The following is a 20,621-nucleotide window of genomic DNA, read 5'->3' on the forward strand; positions in this document are numbered from 1 at the left end:
GGGCAGTAACCAGAGGCAAGTTGTTAGCCAGGTGTGAGAAGGTGTAACTGATTATCAAGCGGAAGGAGCAGGCAGGGTCTTGTTCCTCTGGCCAGGGTGCATAAGAACGCGAGATAACGGGGTGAAAGGTAACCCGAAGAGCTGCATTCCTGAATCCCACCCACTCAGTCCCAGGAATTAGAGCAGGAGGGACTCCCAGGGTGAGTGGTGCCGAATGTCCAGGAGCAGTGGAGCTGTATAACATGCAGACTCCTAGGCCCTCCTCAAGGTCCCGTCACTAGATGGGGACAAGGCCTGGCACCCGCACGAGACACACCCCAGCTGATTCTGCTGTTGGGCAGGGCTGGGATCCACGCCTGGGTGAGGAGGGCAAGTGCTTGCTGCTAAGTCCCCTCCTGCCCCTGCCCCTCCTTCCGCGAACGCCCGCTGCGGGGCCTGCTCTGCGCTAGCTCCTGTGATGGGTCCTCACAGAGAGAGGGCCCCTGCCCTGCCCTCAGGCCACGGGCCAGTGGGGGAGAGAGACAGGAGAGGTCAAGGCCACAGGCTTGGTGTTTATAGACGATAAATTCAGTGGGGAAAATGGAGAGTCTGGGGCTTAGATGAGGGCGTGGTTTATTTGTGGGTCTTGCGAGATCTGAGACATGTGAGTATCCTGTTTCGCTCAGTGCTCTAATGAAGCTGTGTTTGCCGTGGACTTCCACCCCACGGACACGAACATCATAGTCACCTGCGGAAAATCGCACCTCTACTTTTGGACGCTAGAAGGAAACTGCCTCATTAAGAAGCAAGGATTATTCGAGGTGAAGTTCAATTACATTGGTAGTTTGTTCTCACTGAGTGTCTGGTGACCAGCTTTGCTTGTGACCAGGGAGCTGTCAGGCATCCGGTCTCAGAATTTTTTTCAGTGGCCAATGCGGGGGTGCAAGTGGGGGTGTCGTGACAAAGGCTATTCCCAGATCCAGGTCCCTAACAGGATTGGGGAGCCCCTGTGTCATGGGGATGACAGTGGTGATGCCGAGGGGGAAGGTGGGCCGACACGGGGCGCACAGGGAAAGGCTGCCCCGGGAGCCGCCATGATGGCCAAGAGCAGCCGAGAGGCACTTAGGGGTCATCTGAGGAGTCCACCTCTGCCAAGGGTGGTGACACTCTGCCTTTTAGTCCGGCCACGTGGGGCCTGTGAGAGCCCCAGGAACAGCACATCTCTGTGGGGACGATTGCTGCTACACCCGGAGATGGAGGTAGAGTACCTTTATTCTGGGGCCAGGACCCCGCTCCGCAGACTGTAGTCATGACAACACCACCCACCCCTAAGCCCTCTCCAACACCTTCCTCCGCTCGAACTGCCTGCAGCGTTATACATCCCAGGAATTTTTTTAGAGCAGATCATCTCACAGCGTAAGTGACGTAAAGGTACATGAACATGAAAAGCATCGGTGTGGGGGCTCCGTCCAGCTGGGATTATTCGTGTGTTTGACTCGAGGGCCACAATGGGTTCTTAAACTGGACCGGAGGGCCGGAACAAAAGCATGGATGGAGTGTTTGTGTGAACTAATATAAATTCAAAGCAAACATCATTACATAAAAGGGTACGGTCTTTTTTTTTTAATTCTAGAGTGTTAATACAGACGAAAAGCTGCCTTGACTGACTGTATTTATGTATTTACAACATTTGCAGAAGCAAGAGAAGCCAAAGTTTGTCCTCTGTGTGACTTTTTCCGAAAACGGCGACACCATTACCGGAGACTCGAGTGGCAACATCCTGGTCTGGGGAAAAGGTAACGCCTGGTTGCTCCCAGAGCTGACTGGTTTGGCGGTGTTCTGAGAAGTCAAAGGCGACTTCTGTAAGATTTGCCTCTCAGTGAGCCCACAGGCTGAAACCCCACGGTGTGCGGGTTCATACATGCACAGGAGCAGAGGAAAAGGGAGGGAAGGGTCCGTGACCCTCCGTCATCCTAAAAGACTGGTTAAGCCCAGATGTTATGATGGAATAATAGCTTTATTAGAAGATCTGGTAACATACCGTAAGGATGAAGGCATCCATAACTGTTTGCTTAGCTCTGGAATATTTAATAAGTATCTGGTTCACGTAGCATTTGGCAGACGTTATCGATCACCAGTATGCGAGAGGCAGCGTGCTAGAGGCCGGGGCATACAGATGAGTCAGACCCGAGTCCCCCGTGCCAGTGAGCAAACAGAGTGGTACGGAGGAGCCGTCACTCAGAAAACGTCCATTCAGTTACATTCAGTGAGCAGTTATGCACGCTCACCATGTGCCAGGAAATAAGGGGAAGTACACCATCCCTGGCTCAGGACCTTAGAGTTTGGGCCGTGGTGAAGGTGGGAAAGACCCATCCACGTTATTTCCGGCCAATGGGGTGACTTCTGTGGAGTCCCCGCTCCTCTGGGTGCCGGGTGCTTGCTACAGTGTTTTCTTCCCCCTTAGAACAGGCCAGTGGGAAAAGCAGAAGGGAAACTGAGGTAGGGCAGGTAAGTTGCCTGGCCAGAGACACAGGTCCCCAGACTCGAGTCCTCGTTCTGAGCTCAGGTCCCTGGGTTCTCTTTACACTGCCTTCCCTTCAGCAAGTTTCCGTAACGGTGCAGTAATCCTGCCCGTGCCTGCCTGGTGCTCTGTGGACGTCTGCAGATCAGACCCTGTATAGCTAGATGTACACATCAGTGATGTTCTAACCGACAGTGTCAACTTTAAAACGAGTGGAAGCGGCGGGCAGAGGCGGGCCTCTTCGCAAGGGACTAAGGATGGTTTTCTTGGTGTGTCTAGGTACGAATCGAATAAGCTATGCCATTCAAGGGGCCCACGAGGGTGGTATTTTTGCACTTTGTATGTTAAGGGACGGCACCCTGGTGTCGGGAGGCGGGAAGGACCGGAAGCTCATTTCTTGGAATGGAAACTATCAGAAACTTCATAAAACTGAGGTAAGACAGCAAGCAGTCCATTGACATCCGTTTTGAACCTTCAACTGTTGTCCTAACGAGTTTCCTTGTAGGTTTGAAATCTTTAGCCTACAGTTTTGAAAGTTGTTTAGATAAAATTTTATTAAGTAGTGTAGTATTTTATTAAAATCCTGGAGGCAGTTTAAGTACAACTATTAACATGGAATTCTATGTATAAAATCTGAGGTGATAACATATTTCACATTTAGAGTATTTTTATAATAGAACCAATCTCACTTTTCCAAGGGAATATTGTCTACGTCAGTGATGGCGAACCTATGACACGTGTGTCAGAGGTGACACGCGAACTCATTTTTTTGGTTGATTTTTCTTTGTTAAATGGCATTTAAATATATAAAATAAATATCAAAAATATAAATCTCTGTTTTACTATGGTTGCAAATATCAAAAAATTTCTACATGTGACACGGCACCAGAGTTAAGTTAGGGTTTTTCAAAATGCTGACACGCCGAGCTCAAAAGGTTCGCCATCACTGGTCTATGTTTTTACTTACCATTAAAAATCTTTCTCCTTTTGATCACTGTAATCTCCAGGGTGTTGCTTTGGAAAGATTATCGCTTTGAGCTCATGTTTACTGAGTATATACTTTGCACCTGGCTGAGTGCCAGCATGTTCTGTCGTGAGCTCTGAGTCCTTGGCCATCTCTTTCACCTCCTTTTACCTGGTTAGCAGCCTGCAGACGGCAGGAGCCAGAGGCGAGAAATCCAATATTCCCTCCACACTCGCCCCCAGGCCTCAGGAAATTATGAGCAGACGGATAGCGCATCAGTCTGACAGTCGATGGTCTTTCTCCCCACCGGAGAGTGTGCACGCCGAGCACATTTCCTGCCTGGAAGGCAGGTTCTCAAACTCAACAGTAACACACGTTCCATCAGAGAGCGCCGCACCGTGCTTTGGCTGTAGAAGAACTTGGCATTCTGATTATTGCTCTTAACAAAGGAAGGCTTTCATCTGAACTTGGAAGTCACTTTCGCTTTCACAGAGTTTGTTTTTTTTTGTTTGTTTTTTTGTTTTCTAGAGAGAATGGAAGGAAATAGGAGGGGAGAGAGAGAGAGGAGAGAAAGATAGAGAGAAACATCAATGTGAGAGAGACACATCCCTGTATGCCTCCTATTGGGGATCGAGCCCAGAACCCAGCATGTGCCCTGACCAGCAATCAAACTGTGACCTCCTGGGTTCATAGGTTGACACTCAACCACTGAGCCACATCAGCCAGGCAAAAAATGCTTTATTCTTTATTATATTTTTTTAACAGCTTTACTCTTGCTGATTTTTTTAAGGTACATAAAATGTTCAGAGTTTAAAAGTAAAATTTGGTCCACCATTTGATTGTGGACCTTTCCCTGTCTCTCCGTGTATAGCTGTGTGTGTATGTGTGCATGTGTGTGTGAGACTGTGACAGGAACTGTCGTCATGGTATATAAACAAGTAGTTTTAATGACGCCTTCCATCTTCCCTTTTCAATGCAGATTCCAGAACAGTTTGGTCCGATACGGACGGTGGCCGAGGGGAAAGGCGACGTGATCTTGATAGGCACCACCAGGAACTTTGTCCTGCAGGGCACACTGTCAGGGGACTTCTCGGCCATCACTCAGGTGCGTCCCGTAGGCCCACCCCCTCCATCCCTGTTACAGAATATTGGAAGGTGATAGAGCACAACACAAAGGAGGTTACTGCTGCGTTTTATACGAGCACAGCCTGCCTGCACTGCAGGAGTTCCTGCTGGCTGTCCTGACTGAGGTGGGGGAGGAAGACACTCTGATGAGATTAACTGTAAAGCATGCAGCAAGCCTAGCTTGTAATCCTTGAAAGCTCCCGGGCCCAGCAGTGTGGCTCAGTGGTTGAGAGTCGACCTATGAACCAGGAGGTCACCGTTCGATTCCCAGTCAGGGAACATGCCCGGGTTGTGGGTTTGATCACAACTGTGGGGAGTGTTTTGATTTCATCAACTGATGCTTCTATCTCACCCTCTTCCTTCCTCTCTGAAATCAATAAAAATATATTTTAAAAAAGAATGAAAAGGAAAGCTCCCAAGTGCTGGTTGTAGTGTTTCAGAGAGCGTGTATTTGTCTTGGCTCCTTAGGGTCACACTGACGAGCTCTGGGGACTGGCCATCCACGCCTCAAAGCCCCAGTTCCTGACCTGTGGGCACGACAGACATGCCACTCTCTGGGACGCCGTCGGTCACCGGCCCGTCTGGGACAAGATAATAGAGGTAGGTGTGCACATTACATTCCATTTTTCTTGTAGAAATTCATCTGGAACATGTTTATTTATTTGCATGAAATTGATAGATGTTAAATTGTCCTGATGCAAATGTCACTTAGTTTATCTCCTTTGATTCAAATTGTGTTGCTTTAAGCCAGTGGTTCTCAACCTTCCTAATGCCGCAACCTTTTAATACAGTTCCTCATGTTGTGGTGACCCCCAACCATAAAATTATTTTCGTTGCTACTTCATAACTGTAATTTTGCTACTGTTATGAATCGTAATGTAAATATCTGATATGCTATATGTGTTTTCCGATGGTCGCAACACACAGGTTGAGCATTCCTGAGTAGTCTCACCCATGTAATTGTAAAGGTTGCTATCGAACTTTTTTAAAAATATATTTTTATTGATTTCAGGGAGGAAGGGAGAAGGAGAGAGAGAGAGAAACATCAGTGATGAGAGAGAATCCTTGATCAGCTGCTTCCTACATGCCCCACACTGGGGATGGAGCCTGCAACCCAGGCATGTGCCCTGACCAGCAATCTAACCGTGACCTCCTGGTTCATAGGTTGATGCTCAACCACTGAGCCGCACCAGACGGGCACTGTTGAACTTTCTGACAGCAAGTCAGTCCCCCTGAGTCGGTGGTTGGGTTTCCTGACTGCACCCGTCCACTGGCTTAGAGCTGAGAAGTCCTTGTTTGAGCCTGCATTCTGTTCACAATGTACCTGTGGAATGAGAATTATAAACTGTTCTAAAAGCGTACAATTTCTCTCTACAATGCGATGATAACGGCATAGCTTACATTTTAAAGTCCGCATCTCTGATTTTTATGAAAGACCTCAGTTCACATAGCACAGCGCTGAACCGTCCTCCTACGCGTAAGGCAGCCGTGACTGCACATATTGAGCGCCGTTTGCATACCGAGCACCGTGGGTGCATTAACGACCCTTCACCCTGGTGCAGCCCTGTCAGTTGAAGTCTTTGTACCCTGCTCTTATTGATTCGGACACTGAGGCTTAGAGGCGTCACATCGCTTGCCAAGGTCACTGAGTTGGTGACAGAGCCAGTGTTCACCCAGCTCAGCCTGATCCCCAAACCCAGGGTCTTCCACTGCTCCCACTGCTGTGGGCCAGGAGCACATCCTGCAGGGCCCCGTGTTAGGGGGCTCCTCTGTGACCCACACCCTGCAGCCCGCAGAGTTGCCAGCATGCCCCAGCGCGCCGGATCTGAGTCTCAGCCGCCTGCTTTTTGCTTTCAGAGAAGGTCAGGTCGCTGGGAGGGCAGATCATGGGGTGCCGGAGCCTGAGGGGTGGCCCGAGGTGGCAGGGCATGGCTACAGGAGGTCCTGCCTTGTACTTGTCCCCACGCAGGGGCTTCATGTATGAAAAATACATGATTGGTTTGTGCAGATCTGACAGCAGCCACCTGCACAGCAGGGACAGTGGCGGTCCAGGGGGGTGACCGTCCCTGAGGCCTCGGCCAGCACAGCAGCCCTGCTGAAAGCAGTCCGGGCACACACCCGCTCCTGCACCAGGCTGTGAGCTCCCTCCACCTGCATAAGGGTGGGGACTGACCCGGACACCAGAAACATCCAGCGTTAAGTCCTGCCGCCTTTCTCCACTGGCCATGTGACCTGGACAAGACCTCCCTGAACCTCAGTGCCTTCATCTCACGAATGATATACTGGAGCCTCAAGTGGCCGTGACCTCTGTCTGTGTGTCCGTGGCAGCCTGAGCTTCATTCACTACAGCTCCCACTTTGGAAAAAGTGTTGCAGTAACAGATTCAATACCTGAAGAGCTTCTGGTCGCATCTTTTTAGTTTATCCAGAAGTTTCTCCTCCTAATTCTGTTTCCCTTGCTGCTCTTTCCTTGTCTTCCCGGGATTAACCTCTTCTCACTTCAGTGTGTCCTAAACACCCTGCCAGGTGACCGTCTGTCTGTCACAGACTCGATCCTGCACTTTCTCCTGGAAGAAAAAGACCCCTCACTGTGCTGTTTCCTAGTGACCACAGTCCTTAGCATAGCAACGCAGCCCCATTCCCAGTGTCACCGCACGCTTCCCTGTCCCCCACCCCGTGAACTCGGCATTGTAAACCCACTGCCGTTTCTCAGCTGGGCCCCAAACTACATTGCTTCCACCTTTTTTATCACGTTACTGTCCCCTTAACCCTTGATCCCCCAAAATACCGGTGTATCTACTTCCACATTCACCACCGATGGGCCTTCCTGTGGCAGAAGGCGGAGTCAGGCCACGTGCCTCCACCCAGCCTCCCTGTCTGACTCCTCTGACTCCCTGCTCCTGGGACCCCACAGCTTGTCATCCACCACCTTCCATCTTGTATCAGTTAGCATTGAACACGTGTGTGTACCCCCAGACCCAAATGGGAACAGGCCTCGCTCATCTCTGATCCTTCCAGGGCTCCAGGCTGCCCCACCTAACAGCACAGGTGCAGTGGGCATGCGTCCCAACAGATGGCGCTCACCCCACGGCATGGGGTCACCTATGCCGGCTCCCAGGACTTAGAGGATAGGCACACACTTCCTGCCTGCCACCTGACTACTGTAGCTGTGAAAGGGCATAAGGCAGAAAGGGGAAAGCCCCACTTTCCTCCCTGGAGAGGACAGAGATTTAAAACGGGGCCACATGGCCTGGGGGACTGGGGCTGTGCTGTGTTTTTGCTCCCGTGCTGTCCGGCCGTCCATTTACACTTCCTTTACGATATTTTAGGATCCAGCTCAGTCTTCTGGTTTTCATCCTTCAGGGTCTGTGGTTGCAGTTGGAACACTGACCGGGAGGTAAGTCCGCAGCAGCGCGCTGTGCTCACGGTTCAGGGAGTGTGTTTCCCCAGCCTCTGGTGACTTACCCAGTGAGGCCAGAACCCCACAGGGAAATGAAGCCAGGGTCCTTCACGTTTTGGCCCTGAGGAAAGCCTGGGGGGAGCTGTGGCCCTCTCCTGGAGGAGTGCTCACACACATGCATGCACAGGCACACACAGGCACGTGCACACACATGCACATGTACACACGTGCACACATACAGACACATACCCTTGCATCCAGTTTTACAGGATGAGTTGCTCCTCAAGCCCTCTGCTGCCCGTGGTGGGAGGAACCTCAGTTCAGAATCGGGCCAGGAAGCATTTCACACACTGAGAATTTAAAACGCTTCTTCTTGCTGCCCTTTCAGAATTTTAGAAACCGCCCCCATCCTGAGCCTCAGATTCAGACTCAGCTCACATTACTGACCATGTGCCTCCGAAGGCCAGGCAGCAGATCGGTCAGGAGCTCCCGCCTCTCCGCTGGGAGAGTGGGTCATCCGCTGTTGGACATTTGCCAAGTGCCGTGTCCTCATTAGGGATTCGAACCATTTCTGCATCTGTTACAGCCTGCACTGACTTAGCCCTGGGTCTGCACGGTGGTTCTGGGCCCCAACCTCCATCTGACAGCTGAGGGATCAGCCCAGAGGGGTTAACCTCAGACACCAGCCCTCTGCTCGCTATTCTCCCGTTCCCTCCATCGTTTCTTTCACCCGGCTGGTTGCACGCCAGCATTCCTGGAGGTCAGACACTCCACGCAGTTGGACACATCACCACCCCTAAGGGTGTCCCAGCCCCACCTCAGGCACCTGCTCTACTTCACCCTGCGGTGGGGCCACGCAGGGGGTCCCTTTGCCACTTCCTGTGGCCACAGCCCCGAGTTAGGTGTTGGTTCCACTTCTCTCCCCAGAGCTGTCCCTCCTTTTACATGGAAGTGACAAAACTCAGACCTAAGGAGGCCGTCATAGCCTTGGTAACCGAATCATTCCTGGTGGTAGGGTGTGCTCCATGGTAGGGTATGCTCACAGGTAGGACCTTTTCTGTACATGAAAGCTGGGAATAAGTGTTCTTGCTAAGTATTACAGAGGACTTACTAAGCCCTTAGGTTAAAGTTTCTAATAGTCTGACTATTACTGTAATAGTCTTGCTTCACTTCCCACTAAACCACGTATTGTACTTTTCTCCTGTTGGCAACAGGTGGTTCGTGTTTGACACAGAAACAAAAGACTTGGTCACCGTGCACACGGATGGGAACGAGCAGCTGTCCGTCATGCGGTACTCACCAGGTGAGCGCGCGCCGCCCGGGAGGTCTGTGAGGATGTCTTTAAAGGAAGTTTCACATGCCTCCCAGAATGGTCACTATGCTTGTGTTGTTGTCTAACTCTTTATTATGGAAATTTTTAAACAAACAAAACTGGACAGAAGAGCATGCGCCCCCGTGTATCCGTCACCTGCTGCAGCACTGCGGCCTCTCAGCCAGTCTCGTTCATGTGTTTTATCAGAGCCCCCCGGCCCCCATGTTATTTTGAAGCAGTTCACAGACATCTTAGCCTTTCTCCATTAGTATCGCTGTGTCTCAGAAAAGTGAGGACTCTTTTTTAGCAGCTTTATTGAAATATAATTTACATATGACAATTTACCCATTATAAACGTATAACTCAATTGATTCTTAGTGAATTAGTAGAGTTGTGCAACCATCACCACAGTCCAATTTTTGAACCTTTTCAGCACCCCCAAAAAGTCCCCTTCCTGCCCGTTAGCAATTAATCTCCGCCTCCACCCCCAGTTCTGGCACCCTCTAATGCTCTGTGCTGATCTGCAAATGGCCTGTTCTGGACATTTCATATCAGTGGAATCATACAACATGTAGCCTGTTACATCGGCTTCTTGTTTTTAGAATAATGTTTTTGAGATTAATTTATGTTATTGTGCATGTATCAGTACTTTATTCCTTTTTTAATTGAATTTTGGGGGTGGCATTGGTTAATAAAATTATGGGTTTCAGGTGCACAATTCTATAATACATCAACTATATATTGAAGTGTGTGTTCACCACTCCAAGTCAAGTCTCCTTCCATCACCATTTATCCCCCCTATATATCCCTTTTTAATTACTGGATAGTATTCCATTTTGTGGATATACCACATTTTCTTTATCCATTTATCAGTTAACAGACACTAGGATTGTTTCTGCGTTTTGGTTATTAGGAATAACGCTGCTATGAACAGCTATGATATGTACTTTTTGTAGACATTTGTTTTCATTTATCTCGGGTGAGTTCCTAGGAGTGGAATTGGTGGATCATAGGGTAAGTTTATGTTTAACATCTGATGAAAATGCTTCCCAAAGTGGCTGCCCCACTTTACAGTCCCGCCAACACTGTGTCAGGGGTCTAGTTTCTCCACATCCTCACCAACGCCTGCAATAGTCTGTCTTTCAGTAGAGCCCTCCTAATAGAGGTGTAGTGGTTTCTCAGGTGGTTTTAAGTTACGCTTCCATAAAGACTGTCAGAGAGGTTAAGCATCTCTTCATGTATCTACCAGTCATTTCTGTATCTTCTTTGATGAACTCTCTACCCAAATATTTTGCCCATTTTTAATTGGGTTGCTTATCTTACTACTGAGCTGTAAGAACTCTTTCTATATTTTATGAGTTCTTTATCAGCTATATGATTTGCAAATGTTTTCTCTCAGTGTATGGCTTGTCTTTTCATTTTTCTTAATGGGGTCGAAAAAAAGCAGATGCTTTAATTTTGATGAATTCCAGTTGATCCATTTTATTCTTTTATGGATCTTGCTTATGGTGTCATAGTGAAAAGTCACAGAGTTTTTTCCTGTGCTTGCTTTTAGAAGGGTTATTGTTTTAGCCATTTATGTAGGTCTGTGATCCATTTTTGAGTTAATGCTTGTGTACGGTGAGAGGTCCGTCTAAGTTTATTTATTCTGCTTGAAGATATTCAGTTGTCCCAGCACCATTTGTTGAAAATACAATTCTATCCCTATTGGATTATTTTGACACTTTTGTCAAAAGTCCATTAACATGCCCTAGCCGATTTGGCTCAGTGGATAGAGTGTCAGCCCACAGACTGAAGAGTCCTGGGTTCGATTCTGGTCAAGGGCACATATTCAGTTGCTGGCTCGATCCCATGTGGGAGGCAACTAATTGATGTGTCTCTCTCACATCGATGTTTCTCTCTCTGTGTCTCCCTCCCTCCCTTCCACTCTCTCTAAAAAACAATGGAAAATATCATCAGGTCAGGATTAACAACAACAACAGAAAATCCATTAACAATAAATATAAAGGTTAATTTCAAGATTCTCAGTTCTGTTCATTCATTTTTATATCTATCCATATACCAATACCACACAATTTTGATTATTGTACTTTTGCAGTAATTTTTAAAATTGAATTGTGTAATTATTCCAATTCTGTTCTTTTTCAAAATTGTTTTACTTATTTTAGGTCCTTATCATGTCTATGTAAATTTTAGAATCAACTTGTCAAGTCCTAATTTTAAAATCTACCAGGATTGTAATATGTTGAACTTAGAGATCAGTGGTTCTCAACCTTCTGGCCCTTTAAATACAGTTCCTCATGTTGTGACCCAACCATAAAATTATTTTCATTGCTACTTCATAACTGTAATGTTGCTACTTTACATGAATCATAATGTAAATATCTGCTATGCAGAATGGTCTTAGGCGACCCCTATGAAAGGGTTGTTCGACCGCCAAAGGGGTCGTGACCCACAGGTTGAGAACCGCTGTTATAGATCAATATGGGGAGAATTGCTATCTTTACAAGATCGAGTCTTATAATCCTTGAACTTAGAGTGTCTCTCCATTTATTTAGATCTTCAATTTTTATCAGCAATGTTTTACAGTTCTCAGTGCACAAGCCTTATACTTCCGTTGTTAAATTTGTTCCCAAGTTGCTTTTTATGCCATTGTGAAAGAAGTTGTTTTTTCTTTTGTTTTCAGAATGTAGTTTGCTAGTACAGAGAAATAAATTTTTTTGCACATGGATCTTATATCTGTGACCTTTCTAAACTCTTTTATTAGTTTTAATAGGTTTCTTTGTGTGTAAAATTCTTGGGATATTCTTCAAACGGGAGCATGTCATCTGCAAACAACGACAGTTTTACTCATCTTTTTAAATCTGGGGTGCCTTTATTTTTTTCCTTATTGCATTTGCTAGAACCTCCAATGTGATGATGAACAGAAATGGTAAAATGGGTCCTAGCCTTGCTCCCAGTTTTAGGGTGAAACAGTCATTTATTGTTAAATATCATGAGGAAGTTCCCTTCCATTCCTAATCTGGTTGGTTTTTATTATGAATGGGTGTTAGAATTTGCCAAATGCTTTTTCTTTATCTATCAAGATGATCATGTAGTTTTTGTCATTTTATTAATATGGTGCATTACATTAATTTCAGATGTTAAGCCATCTTTGCATTCCTGGGATAAATCTCACGTGGTCATGGTGTCTAATCCTTTTTATATTTTGCTGGATTCTGTTTAATCTTCTGTTAAGGATTTTTGCATCCATGTTTATGAAGGATATTGGCCTGAAGTTTTCTGGTGATGGTTTTGTCTGGCTTAGTTATGAGACTGCTATTGGCCTATAGAGAAACTTGGAAAATGTTTCTTCTTTGTTCATTTTCTGAAAGAGTTTATCGAGGATTGGTGTTATTTCTTTATTAAATATTTGATAGAATTCATGTGAATTCAGTGAGCTATCAGGGCTTTTCTTTGTAGGAAGGTTTTTAATTTCTAATTTAATTTCTCAGCTTCTTATAGATCTATTCAAATGTTTTGTTTTTTCTTAGGTCAGTTTTGGTGATTTTTACATCTGAGTTGTCTAATTTATTGGCATAAAGTTGTTCATAACATTTGTTTTTAATCCTTTTCATTTTTCTGAGGTTGGTAGTGAAGTCTCTTCTTTCGTTCTTGGATCTGGTAACTTGTGTTTTCTTTCCTTTTTTCTTGGTCAACCTAGTTACAGATTTGTCAACTTTGTTGATCTTTTCAATAATCAGGCAGAGGGGGGCAGTGTGCACAGAGATGAGGCGGGAAGGGCCACCCAGGCCGGGAGGAGGCCGTGTTCAGAGGCCTGAGAGAACCGGCAGCTCAGTGAGCAGTGAGTGGATACATCCTGGAGGGCCTTGTGGCCCCATTACAAACTGAGCCTCGGGGCCTCCGCTTCTGCGTGGGGAAGGGTGTTATAGGGAGAGGGACTGGCCAGGTGCGATTCCCGAAAGGTAGTCCTGGAAGTGGGAGAGGAGTCATCCAAGCGCACATTTTCTTTTTGAAATAACTCATTAATCTGGTTGTTTTCTAAATCTGTGATGGCACCTAGCATTACCCCTTATAATTGATCAAGTGTTTATTTTTAATAATTGAATTATAATCTGCCATATCTTTGTAGATGGGAATTTCTTAGCAATAGGCTCCCATGACAACTGTATCTATATCTACGGAGTCAGTGACAATGGGCGGAAGTACACGCGAGTCGGCAAATGCTCGGTAAGCCCGCGATTTCTCATGCCCGTGTCGGGGGTCATTACTGTTGGTCATGAGTTTATCAGACAAGGGAACCTCACAGGCTGTGTTTCTCTCGCAGGGTCATTCCAGCTTCATTACTCACCTGGACTGGTCTGTAAACTCACAGTTCCTCGTATCAAATTCTGGAGACTACGAAATCCTTTACTGTGAGTAGCACCCAGGGTTCCGTTTCCTCTGAGCCCAAAGCTGGCCTCCTGCCAAAGCCGCTTCCCATACACCTCGGGCCTCGGCTCTGTCCTCTGTGAAACAGAAGGTGGGCTGGGCCCCTCGCAAGTCCTTCCCAACGCTGAGACGCCCGAGACCGGGCCGACCACGGTCTTCTCTCGAGGAGATTAGGCCCCGGGAAGGAGAAGGCCAGGCTCTGCACAGAGAAGCCGGAGGGACAGCTGTGGCAGAAGCGAGTGGGGTCAGAGCCGTCACAGTGAGAGCGACCCCGTGGGGACATCATCCCCCTGAGGCAAACCATGAAGGCTCTCCCGCCTGGGTGACAGCAGCCCCTGGGACCCCTCCTCCTCTCCCAACCCCTCTGGCCGGTGTCTGTGCCCAGGAGTGGTGAGGGTCATAATGGCTGGCACTTACTGAGCACATGGTGCATGCCGTGCTCTGCTTCTGCAAACACTTGCCAAGCACCTGCTGCATGCCCAGCTCTGGCTAAACACTGTGGGGGGCGGGGCACAGAGCATTGAGGGCCTGGGCTCCACCTGCTGGAAGGCACTGAAAAGTGTGCTGCTCTGACCTCCATCTCCTCCAGGAGCCACAGCACTTGCAGGCTCATCCCCTTTTGTAAACAAGGAAATCCAGGCCCAGACACGAGGCCATAGGCATCAAAGCCAGCAGGTGGGGGGGCGCGGGGGATCACCCAGTTGTTAAAGAGCCTGGACAGGTGGGGCAGCTAGAGGTGGAGGGAAGGAGAAGAGACCTGGGCCAGGACCGTGCCCCCTCCAGCAGGGCAGGCAGCCAAGGGCAGCCCTCCCGCCCTCTCCAAGGTCCTGCCTTGTGCGGGGCAGAAACAGGGGAAGGTTTTCAGGGACAGGCCCTGGGTCTAGACCAGGGGTCCTCAAAGTTTTTAAACAGGGGGCCAGTTCACTGTCCCTCAGACCGTTGGAGGGCCGGACTATAGTTTAAAAAAAAAACTATGAACAAATTCCTATGCACACTGCACATATCTTATTTTGAAGTAAAAGAACAAAACGGGAACAAATACAATATTTGTATTTGCATGTGGCCCGCGGGCTGTAGTTTGAGGACCCCTGGTCTAGACTCTTCTCAGACACCGTCTCACACTTCACTAGTAAGAGCTCATTTGGGGAACAAACCAGTCACCTGGAAGGCCATAGGTACTTGGTCAACTGGTTTCCATAAGCTTGGAGTTAAAGGGATTGGTGTGTGTGTGTGCGCGCGCTTGTATGTGGGGAGGGGGAGAGGTAGGGAGCTCAAGTTGTGTTCAGGGATCCAGGGGGCACAGGAGCAAGTGGAGGCCTAGGAGCCAGAGGATGGTCAAAGAGAAGAGAAGCCAGACTGGGGGGAACAGACCCCGGGAGGGAGGTGGGAAGACTGCGAGGAAGAGGTGGGCCCCTCGCAGGCCCCAGGCTGGGCTCAGTGCCGCCCAGGAGTGCGATTCCCCTGGGGTGGGAGGTGGATCCGGTCCCTTTCCTGAGGGCCCTGCCTCACCCCAGAAAGAGAGGGGGCTTTTGCTCAGGTGTCACCATACCTGCGTTTGCTTTTTCCAGGGGTTCCCTCCGCATGCAAGCAAGTCGTCAGTGTGGAAACTACAAGAGACATCGAGTGGGCTACATACACCTGCACTTTGGGATTCCACGTCTTTGGTAAGTTTCCACAGCTTTCACGCGGTTCAGATGTAAGTGTGTCCACTTTCAGAATATTGCCCTAACGGTCAGGAAGCCTCCGAGTCGCCAGTTTCGTCAGCGTGCTGAGCCGCTCTGTGAGGCCGCAGGACCCAGTCCCTGCAGCTCTGGGAAGGGCCGGGCGAGAGGAGCCAGGACACGGTGTCCACCCTTTCCTAGTGTGTGAAGGTTGTGCCCGAATTCCTGGGTAGATGGGCAGACGGCACTCCGTCAATTCACTCGTCCTTTGTTAGTTATTACTCTACCTTCTTGGTCCTTAAACTCTATAATTTTCACTTCTAAGTTCAGATTAGGAATATATTCATAAATGATCTAAATTAAATTGCCACAATACAGTATTTATAACTTCTTTCTGCAAGACTACAGGTCAGTCATTTGGTGAGAATTTCACAAATCTCCTTAGAGCTGGCATTTTACCATTTTCTGGTATTAAAAGCGAGGACCCCCGGGTTTACCACAGAACTTCCAGCTGAGAAACTGATGCACACACAGCTCTCTCAGAGCCGAAGTGACTGGGACCAAAGGGGTTTCCTGGAGCAGTGGTCAGGAGACACCAACCCCAGACCACGCTTCCAGCCCACCAGAGCCAGAGCTGCTGCTTCCCCCGGCCCACGGCAGGCAGACAGGACACCTGCCCAGTGTCAGCAAGCAGCAGCCACAAAGAGCTGACCCCAAGAAATGTCTGCAAGGCACACTCAGACTCAGGGTTAAAAAGTTCTTGGGAGAGACTTTCACATATAAAGAGTTGCCTGGCCCTAACCGGTTTGGCTCAGTGGATAGAGCCTGCAGACTGAAAGGTCCCAGGTTCGATTCCGGTCATAGAGCATGTACCTCAGTTGTGGGCACATGCCCAACAGGGGGTGTGCAGGAGACAGCTGATCGCATCGACGTTTCTAACTCTCTATCCCTCTTCCTTCCTCTCTGTAAAATATCAATTATAAAATATTTTTAAAAATATATTTAGAGTTGCCTGGAAAAAAGAACAGTTAGGAAACTGCATGCTTGAGGACTAGTCAGCTTCCCATCAGACACTTGAAGACAAAAGATAGGCACTGTGTCCTAAAGCAGGGTTTCTGGCGCACTCTGTGCTGTATCGTCAGGAAGCCTTGAAGGGGTTCCTGGGAGGCCTGGAGTGGGCTGATCACGGGAACAGGGAGAGACCCAGAACCAGACAGAGCGCTCTCTTGGCCCTGGTCTCAGCCCGGGACATGGGCGATTTTCCTTTGGTGAGAGTTTAAAGCAGTCCCCACGCAGCGGCCAGTGTTTCTGGTATTTCCCATGCTGTCTGTGGTCTTTGTTTTAGGAGTGTGGCCCGAAGGCTCGGATGGGACCGACATCAATGCCGTCTGTCGGGCCCACGAGAAGAAAGTCCTGTCGACGGGCGATGACTTCGGCAAAGTGCACCTCTTCTCTTACCCTTGTTCGCAGTTCAGGGTAAGGACCGGTCTTCACAAACCTCACCCCTCATTGGATGCGCTTGGCCCTTACATAGAAAGGCCCATGAGTGCATGCCACCGATCACAGGTGCAGACCTGGCCCTGTCACCGCTGCCCTTGCGTACTTCAGGGGCTCCCCCTGCCCTCCAGGAAGCCCTTAGACCTGGCTCCGCTGCCTCTGTGGCTTCCTTGGTGGGTCCCTCTCCTCTCCCCTCCACCACAGCCCCTCTGCTGCAGCCCTGCTGTGTTGAGCCAGCACCTCTGCCCAGCTCGCCCCTCCTGGCCCTTCCCTTTCCTGACCCTCCTTCGGCAGAACACCCCTGACCCTCCACCGCTGGCATCTCTGGGGTTGAATGTGTCCACCCAGGACAGTCCCTTGCCCCTGTCTGTCCCCCAGTGGTTGTGTCTGGGTCCCGCCTGAGCTGTGCAGAGCATGGCACAAAGGGGAGGTGCAGGAGTGCGGGGATGTGTGCAGAATTCCCACACCGTCGGCTCCAGATCATCAGATCATGCGCTTTGCGTTGAGCTCCCTCCCTGTCTTCTTCCCAGGCCCCCAGCCACGTGTACAGCGGGCACAGCAGTCACGTCACCAACGTTGACTTCCTCTGTGATGACAGCCACCTCATCTCCACGGGCGGCAAAGACACCAGCATCATGCAGTGGCGGGTCATTTAGTGCCGGCGGGGACCTGGGGGCAGCACAGGCCCGGAGGCACGGACTCGGTTACTCGGTCACTGTGATTTCTGTTTTGTTTGAAAAGTTCTCACAAACCTCAGGAAAACCACTCCCTGTACCGGTTACCCTAGCGTAGTGGATCAGTGAGCGCCACGTCGGATCAGCAGTTCAGGTTTCTCTGTTGTACAATATATAAAACACATGGAATGTAAAAAAAAGCCCAGGTTTACAGCACGACGACATCAACAGGTTAACTGGTATATCCTTCCTACCTTTTCTATGAACTCTTCGAAACGGTCACAGAATGCCTTCCGATACTGTACGTCGGCTTGACTCGCTCACCATGGAGCCTGCGAGGCCGGTATTTATGAGAATGAGGTACTGAATCATGATCACTGTTGCTTAATTGGTCCTAAAGGGACACACGGATTGAGTAGAGGGAAGAACCGACTGCACAGCTGAGTCAGGAAATGCAGCTATGACTTTCTCTGGTTCCATTGTCTACGGTCCCATTCAGTTCTCCCTCTGGGAGGCAGGTGGGAAGGGGGTCGATTAACGGTTCAGCCGGGGATATAGGCATTTCAGAGCTGCAGCTAGACTGCCCGCCGAGCCCAATGCAGTCAGCCCGGACACCCCTGTGAATGGCGCCCCCTGTGGTCCCCGTCCACCTGCCCTGTCAGTGGAGACATTTGGCCACCTTCCTCTGTATATTAATTGGCATGATATGGTATTGTACTTGTATAGGATTTTAGGGATTCAAAATAAATACGTAAGGCTAGGCTTTACTATTTTATGCTTATGGACATTGTATATTTGTATTTTAAGACCAAGTAGACCAAGTCAAAAAGATACCACAGACCTGCAGCAGGGAGCCTGGGAGGCTCCGCCAGGTACGCAAGGCAGCTTCTTTCCTGTCTTCTGTGCCTGGCCGGCTCGCTTGGCGATGAAACGAGATTGCGTTCTGATGAGTAAAACGTAGGCAGCGTCCATTTGTCAAGAAGGCCTTATCCATTTCGATTGTGAGGTAGACTGAAATGTATTGTTTACATTGAGGAATGTATCTCAGATTTTAAAATAGAAGAGTAATAAGCAGACTTTAAAAACAAATATTAAGGTTTTTACTTGTTCTAGGCAAGTAAATGTTGAGCTGTCTGGACTCAGCCCTGGCTGCCCTGCCAGCCGATCGGTCATGACACTGCGAAGCGTTGTCATGACAGACAGCTCCCGGCTGCTGCGGACAGGGCGCCAGTGAACATGTGTTAAAGGTGAATCTGTTTGTATGTATCCTTATCAAATATATTCTGTAATGAAATAAAATCTGAAAAGTGGATTTCTTATTGACCTATAATCATGAAAGTATATAAATTAAAATATTTAAAATTAGCTATGATTCACACTATATTCTGTTTCATATATAGATATTTTACCTCACCTGGGGGCTATAATTTGCATATGGTATATAAACATTCATCAGATTCACAAAATAATCATTTTCAAATGAATAATTGAGGGAATAACCATATCAGGGAAGGAAAAGGGAACCACTATCTATATATATAAAAGCCTAGGGAACTGTCCAACCCTTTGACCAGTAGCTATGATATGCAATGACCACCAGGGGGCAGATGCTCCAACTGGTAGAGGAGGGAGCCCGATTCCTCGCAGAATTGGCTGTGGGTTAGGTTGCTGCTGGGGCACTGTCAGCCCCAGATCTGCTTCACCTGCACCCCAGACCCACTGGGGAATGTCAGAGGCCCAGTGCATGAAACTGCACCAGTGGGGTCCCTCAGCCTGGCCTGCACCCTCTCTCAATCTGGGACCCCTCGGAGGATGTTGGAGAGACAGTTTTAGCCCGATCCCCACAAGCCAGGCCGAGGGACCCCACCAGTGCAGGAATCTGTGCACCGGGCCTCTAGTTTACTTATAAAGTCTATTTTTATTTCTGTATACTTCCACCATTTTTTAAGCTCAATAATAGAAAAGGGGTATTGTAAACCATTATTGCTGTCTTCCTACTTGCCTGCATTTAAATGAAATTCTTTAAACAGCCCAGGATTAGCCTTGTGGGTATTTATTATTCACTCCCTCCCTCATTAGCATAACAAGCAATGGCCCTGGCCACTGGGGCAGGAGCCAGGCAGCATCCCAGAGCTCTGGGCTGGGGGCACCTCAGGTTGCCCCATCCTCACATCAGTCATTGGGGGTCGTGGCATCAGGTGATATGAAAGCATTTTCAGATATGCAGTTTGCAGAGATGGAAAAGGAGAGGATTTTCCCTGTTCTGGCATGTTCCCTCCTCCGTGTCTCCTTCCCAGGCCAAGGCAATACCTGAACGGAGGCATCAGCTGGGAGCAGAGGCTGGGAGGACACAGGTGCTCAGGACAGCCATTGGTGGGGGGGATGTGGGGTCCAGGAGGGCAGCCAAGCAGCTGTCACAGCCTCACCTCCCCCCAGGTCCCCCAGTTCCTCTGCCAACCCCACAGAAGGATGTTTATCTGAATACCTTGTAGAATGGTGGAGCTGCAGGGGAACTTGGGGAAGCGTTTCCCAAAGTGTGTTCCTTGGAACACCATTCCACAGGGTGTTAATAGACCTTGTGTTTGACAGTTAAACAGGTTTGAGCAGGGCTTTTTTTTGTGGGGCGAGGGGATGGATCTTCTCAGAATTTGTGAGCACACAGAGTTCCCAAAGCCTGACTACACAGCCTTTCCTTTCTGGGGACCTCTCTGAAGGCAGAGTCTCCAGAAACACACGTTGGGGAACCTTTTCTTTAGCCCCCTCTTTCTATAGATGTAGAAATAAAGCCCTCGGAGACAAGGATTTGTCCTGGTGATCTCGGCAGGGGCAGCCCCTAGCCACCCTAGTTGGTTTCCTTTTATAAAATAAAGTTTACTTGACTTTTTAATGAAAAAGCTAACATACACCATTTTGGCAGATTCAGAAGGAAGCCTGCTCGACCCCTACCACCCAAAATAGCACCACTTTTTCCAGGCATCTCTCCCTGCATAGTTCTCTACACGTTCATTTTTGGTTTGTTTCCGTAGTTGACATTATTGCATATACAATGCTTTATATC

General features: G+C 48.7%; 1 protein-coding gene across 1 annotated transcript in view; it reads left to right on the plus strand.

Moving 5' to 3' along the window:
• EML1 (echinoderm microtubule associated protein like 1) overlaps positions 1 to 18,928 on the plus strand; it is a 63,055-nt gene extending 44,127 nt beyond the window's left edge. Inside the window, exons 12-23 of the mRNA XM_006766605.2 lie at positions 666 to 800; positions 1,676 to 1,775; positions 2,780 to 2,934; positions 4,444 to 4,569; positions 5,058 to 5,189; positions 7,918 to 7,985; positions 9,203 to 9,291; positions 13,433 to 13,530; positions 13,628 to 13,715; positions 15,300 to 15,395; positions 16,738 to 16,868; positions 17,420 to 18,928. Coding sequence (XP_006766668.1) covers positions 666 to 800; positions 1,676 to 1,775; positions 2,780 to 2,934; positions 4,444 to 4,569; positions 5,058 to 5,189; positions 7,918 to 7,985; positions 9,203 to 9,291; positions 13,433 to 13,530; positions 13,628 to 13,715; positions 15,300 to 15,395; positions 16,738 to 16,868; positions 17,420 to 17,545 — 1,344 coding nt within the window. The 3' untranslated portion in view covers positions 17,546 to 18,928. The remainder of the gene's footprint in view (positions 1 to 665; positions 801 to 1,675; positions 1,776 to 2,779; positions 2,935 to 4,443; positions 4,570 to 5,057; positions 5,190 to 7,917; positions 7,986 to 9,202; positions 9,292 to 13,432; positions 13,531 to 13,627; positions 13,716 to 15,299; positions 15,396 to 16,737; positions 16,869 to 17,419) is intronic.
• Positions 18,929 to 20,621: the final 1,693 nt, after the last annotated feature.

This window comes from Myotis davidii, unplaced genomic scaffold, assembly GCF_000327345.1.
Source record: "Myotis davidii unplaced genomic scaffold, ASM32734v1 scaffold60, whole genome shotgun sequence".
Classification (NCBI taxonomy): Eukaryota; Metazoa; Chordata; class Mammalia; order Chiroptera; family Vespertilionidae; genus Myotis; species Myotis davidii.